Source organism: Oryx dammah, unplaced genomic scaffold (genome assembly GCF_014754425.2).
Source record: "Oryx dammah isolate SB20612 unplaced genomic scaffold, SCBI_Odam_1.1 HiC_scaffold_8, whole genome shotgun sequence".
Classification (NCBI taxonomy): Eukaryota; Metazoa; Chordata; class Mammalia; order Artiodactyla; family Bovidae; genus Oryx; species Oryx dammah.
The window spans coordinates 46,261,074-46,266,922 of NW_024070192.1; the positions used below are offsets into that span (position 1 = coordinate 46,261,074).

The window sequence follows — 5,849 nt, forward strand, 5'->3', positions numbered from 1 at the left end:
AAATCAACCTTGAATATGCATTGGAAGGACTGATGCTGAAGCTGAAGCTCTAATACTTTGGCCACCAGATGCGAACAGCTGACTCACAGGAAAAGGCCTTGATCCTGGGAAAGACTGAAGGCAAAAGGAGAAGAGGGAAGCAGAGGATGAGATGGTTGGATGGCATTACCGATTCAATGGACGTGAACTTGGGCAAATTCTGGGAGATGGTGAGGGACAGAGAGGCCTGGCATGCTGCAGTTCATGGGGTTACAAAGACTTGGACACAACCTAGAGACTGAGCAATAACATCAACAATATACTTGAAATCTGCTAAGAGAGTAGATCATAAGTGTTCTCACCACACACTCCCCACCCAAGAAAAGTAACTATGTGTGATGATAGAGGTGATGGATGCATGAGTTAACTTGCTTGCAATAATCACTTCCTAATGGCATCCAGTCCCATCACTTCATGAGAAATAGATGGGGAAACAGTGGAAACAGTGGCAGACTTTATTTTGGGGGGCTCCAAAATCACTGCAGATGGTGACTGCAGCCATGAAATTAAAAGATGCTTACTTCTTGGAAGAAAAGTTATGACCAACCTAGATAGCATATTCAAAAGCAGAGACATTACTTTGCCAACTAAGGTCCGTCTAGTCAAGGCTATGGTTTTTCCAGTGGTCATGTATAGATGTGAGAGTTGGACTGTGAAGAAGGCTGAGCGCCGAAGAATTGATGCTTTTGAACTGTGGTGTTGGAGAAGACTCTTTGAGAGTCCCTTGGACTGCAAGGAGATCTAACCAGTCCATTCTGAAGGAGATTAACCCTGGGATTTCTTTGGAAGGAAGGATGCTAAAGCTGAAATTCCAGTACTTTGGCCACCTCATGAGAAGAGTTGACTCATTGGAAAAGACTCTGATGCTGGGAGGGATTGGGGGCAGGAGGAGAAGGGGACAACCGAGGATGAGATGGCTGGATAGCATTACTGACTCGATAGACATAAGTCTGAGTGAACTCCAGGAGTTGGTGATGGACAGGGAGGCCTGGCGTGCTGCGATTCATGGGGTCGCAAAGAGTCAGACACGACTGAGCGACTGAACTGAACTGAACTGAATGCATATAAATGCCAAACCATCACACTGTACACCTTCAATACATAACAATCTTTATATGTCAAATATTCCTCAGTAAAGCTGAGTAAAGACTGCACAGGAATAGGAACTATTCAGTTCTGATGTTCTATGACACTAAATTATCAGGGAACTAAGATTCTCTGACTGCTAGACTGAATTATGGGGGTGAGATTCTCGTGTGCTACAGTTTATGGGTTCCCAGAGACCTGGAAATGTTCAGAGTTGCTGAGATCTCCCGCATTTGGATGGAAGCCTAGCAGAAATCTTAGTGCCCCTTTCTAACCTTCAAAATCCTAAAGACCACCACATGAACATAGGAACCAGGGAAGGTACTTGAATCTCCTTGTCTCTTCATGCCCTCGGTCTCCTGGATTCTTTTTCCACTGCATAAGGTTCATTTCAGAGAAAGCAGAGCTTTGTAAAAATGACCCTCTAGATTACCATCTGTTCTCAATCATTCCACAAATATGGGTTAAATGAAAAAAAAATGTGTCGAGTCCCCACCCCCTAGTTTACCTCTTCTGTCCTGTTAACTTGCTGGAATCTGTAACAGCAGTTTAGGACTTGCCTTCGTTATGATTCATTCATGACCTTGGCCAGGCAAAAGCTTCCCTGGATGCTCCCACAGACCCTGCGCTGTCTTTAAAAGGCACACAGAGCAGCCAGAGCTGCAGAGAGGCTGAGACAAACTCAGGAACCGGCAGCTCTCAGGCTGAAGCTGGCGACCTCGCCCCTCGACATGAAAGCCTCTGCAGTGCTCCTGTGTCTGCTGTTCACAGCCGCCCTCTGCAGCATCCAGGTGTTGGCTCAGCCAGGTAAGCTCCTCTCTCTGCAGAAAAACTGGTCACTGCCTTCACTGTCAGATCATCAAGAATCTTCAGAGACTTGCTGAGAACTCCCTCATTTTAAAGATGGGGAAACGGGTTTCATGTGTGGACAAGAAGAGCCTCAACCTCACAATCAGAGCAAGAGACAGAACTAGAAACCTAGGCCACTGAACTGGTCTTCCTATTCCTTCCTGACATGAATATTGAAAGCAATGTTGTGTCCATCCGTGATCTGGATGCCCTCGTTTGTTTGAGGATGGGGGCACATGAGAGAACGACTTCTCTTACTAGGGGCATAGAGGGGATTTTTGTCCATGATGGAGAGAAAAAAACAATCTTTTGATTGTACACCCCAGCTTTTTACTGGACTCCAATACAGCCTTTAGGATCAATGGTTAGAGGAAGGGCATGAGGTCCCAGGGGAATCTCTCAAGGTGATGTGTTTTGATTCTGTTTGGGAAAAATATCTATATGTTTGTACATAACTTATGTTTTCACCCTCTGATGACTTAGATTTACTGTATGTATCAGTCTGAATAAGGCAATGCACACTGGGGTAACAAGTAAACCGAAATTATCAGTGGCTTAAACACAACAAAGGTTAATTTTCTTACCTATACTGAACATTCATAATGTATTGGCTAGAGCTTTGACTTCATATACTCAGGATTCTGGATGGATGGAGCAAATGATGGATTGGGAATATTACTGCTTAGTGTAATGAAGGAAAAGAAAGATCTCAAAGGTCTTGCACTGGTAATTACAAAAACTAGCTTAGAAATGGCATTTGTCACTTCATCTCCTCACTTTCTGGTCAAAATTAGTTAATGGTTCTAATCAACCAAGAGTAGCAGAGAAATGCGAGTCTACTATGTGTCCAGAAATCAGAGAATGGAGAATATCTGGTGAATGGAATTATGACTTTGACACAGCTACATAACTCTTTGTAAGGACAAAGTTGGAGTGTATGGCATTGACCAAGCTTTTTCCAAATCCTTGCCTGTATCAATGGGTCTCTATTGCATAGCTGGGGACACCTATCAATGGGAGAGGTACAGGATCTCAGAGCAGACAGATTCTGCATCCATCTCTTACATTTCTTTGCCTTCTCTTAAATTTCCCTCTTTACAAAGTCATGCTTAAAAATTATCTACATATCATTAGTGCTCATGCTTTCTGTTCACTTCTCCCCCCAATTCAGCTTCTATTCCAACTATCTGCTGCTTTAATGTGTCCAGAAAGAAGATCTCCATTCAGCGACTGCAGAGCTACAGAAAAATCACGGGCAGCAAATGTCCTCAGAAAGCTGTGATGTAAGTAGACAAAGCTTACCCTCTCCCAGTCCCAAACTTCATTTCTGGGGGAGAGAGTTCCTGAAGCAACATTAGAGCTACCTGGAACTCTGCACTTAGTTTCATCTCTGTAATCCAATCCATGAGTTTTCACAACAGGAAATTTTCCCTCTAGCTCTCTACGTAGATGTTTGTTCAAATCATCCCAGTTCCTCTGAGTCAAGAGCAAGGATGGCTCCACTGATCCATCACGAGCAGCCACTCACCATCAGCATACCACCCTTCCTCTCTTCCTTCCCCTGCTCCCTCTGCAGGCCCTTTATCCCATGGCAGATGGTAGTGGAAGGTTTAGGATTAAACGAGCACACTTTTCAAAGAGGATCCTTAATATTTTCTTCTCTCCCACAGATTCAACACCAAACAGAACAAGAAAATCTGTGTTGATCCCCAGGAGAAGTGGGTCCAGAATGCCATGGAGTACCTGAACCAAAAATTCCAAACTTTAAAGTCATAAATATTCACCTTAAAAAAAAATATATTCACCTTTTAAAGAGCCTCAAAAGTCTTGGTTCACTTTCCAGTTCTTCCTAAGATGTATTCTGAGATAATCACAACTTCATTCTAAAAGTAATGGCTTTTATTTAATAATGAAACATGTATGTTTTATTTAAAGTTATTAAAGCTTTTAAAAGTTCTCCACCATGGATTTTTGCTATTTTTATTTTTATTTTTTTTTTAATTTATTTATTTATTTTTAATTTTTACTTTACAATTCTGTATTGGTTTTGGCATAGATTGACATGAATCCACCACAGGTGTACATGCGTTCCCAAACATGAACCCCCCTCCCACCCCCCTCCCCACAACATCTCTCTGGGTCATCCCCGCGCGTCAGCCCCAAGCGTGTCATATCCTGCATCAGACATAGACTGGTATTTCGATTCTTACATGTTATTATACATGTTTCAATGCCATTCTCCCAAATCATCACACCCTCTCCCTCTCCCTCTAAGTCCAAAAGTCCGCTATACACATCTGTGTCTCTTTGCTGTCCTGCATACAGGGTCATCATTGCCATCTTCCTAAATTCCATATATATGTGTTAGTATACTGTATTGGTGTTTTTCTTTCTGGCTCACTTCACTCTGTATAATCGGCTCCAGTTTCATCCATCTCATCAGAACTGATTCAAATGTATTCTTTTTAATGGCTGAGTAATACTCCATTGTGTATATGTAAAGATTTGGTTGGGTCCCTTTCCTTCAGTGAACCCCAATTCAATCCCCTGCAAAGGATGAGGAATGTTGTCTCTTTCCTCCTTACTTCCCTGGAATCTTGTAAGGGTCCTGGCAAGGATCATCAAAAGGACAGTGTTTTGTATTTTTAAGAAGACGTTGCTCAAGGAAAGCGTGGGGTGAATTGAGAGAATAGCATGGAGACATGTACATTACCATATGCAAAACAGATAGCAAGTGAGAATTTGCTGTGTAGAACAGGGTACTCAACCCAGGGTTCTGTGACAACCTAGAGGGGTATGATGGGGTGGGAGATGGGAGGGGAGTTCAGGACGGAGGGGGTGTGTGTATACCTGTGGCTGATTCGTGTTGATGTGTGCCAGAGGCCAACACAGTATTGTAGAACAAACATCCTCCAATCATTGCATTTTGTTCTATACTTCTCAATATTCTACAATGATAATCTCTGATAATTAAAAAAAAAAGACATCACTCTCGTAAACCAAACGAGACTCATAATGTTAAATAGAAATGCATGTTATTTTAGGAATTTATAAACATACATTTTTATTACATTCTGTGGTTGTACTTTTTGTGGAGAATCCACATTGATCTGGGAGGGAGAAAGATAGGAGAAGGGATGAGAGATATGGTTATGGAGGGGGGATTGTGTTCCTGAGACATGGTCTTTGGGTGCTGCTGGTTTTGAATGCGATTCAGGGCAGTGGGTGGGGTGGGGTGTGAAACAGAGACAACCAGACAAAACCTTTCCATCCCTCTACTTCCCAGTCTCCCAGAGAGGTTTCCCAGACCCCAGGTACTTCAGTCTCTTATTCAGCAGGACCCTCACCACCATTCGTTTCCTGGACAGTGCCACGCTTGCCCCAGATTTTTCTCCCGTGACCCACTGTAGCCTGTGATATCCTCCCCATGCCTGCTTTATTCCTCTGATTGAAGAAGGAATTCATAGGGCCTGGACCCCATCTTAGGCCTGTTCATGCTGATCATGCTCAGCCACCTCTCCAACGGACTCTGGACTCTGTGCTTAGTGCCTACAGAAACTACAATAGAAGGACAAGACCTCCTTTGGACAGGGGAACCTTGAAGATCACATCCAGGTTACTCATCGCCTGAGAGAAAACATACTCTAATTACCCCTGCCTCCGGACAGGTCATAAATTCTTTCTGTATCTATCAGAGTGTAACCGCAGGCTTATTGATTATTAACTGTTTGAACACCTAACACTTGATAACACTTGAATAATGGGGTTATTGTGATTGTATTTACCCTTCCTTTGTTTTATGTAAGTCTCAAGGGAATTGGGGTAGTGGGTTCGGACACATACACACGGGCTATAAGAGATTTTCACAAATGCTG

General features: G+C 43.0%; 1 protein-coding gene across 1 annotated transcript; it reads left to right on the forward strand.

Moving 5' to 3' along the window:
• The first annotated feature begins 1,743 nt into the window (after positions 1–1,743).
• On the forward strand, positions 1,744–3,938 carry LOC120866357 (eotaxin). The gene is made up of 3 exons (XM_040244032.1): positions 1,744–1,932; positions 3,146–3,257; positions 3,645–3,938. Exons 1-3 carry the CDS (start codon positions 1,857–1,859, stop codon positions 3,748–3,750), a joined length of 294 nt encoding a protein of 97 aa, XP_040099966.1. The 5' UTR covers positions 1,744–1,856; the 3' UTR covers positions 3,751–3,938.
• Positions 3,939–5,849: the final 1,911 nt, after the last annotated feature.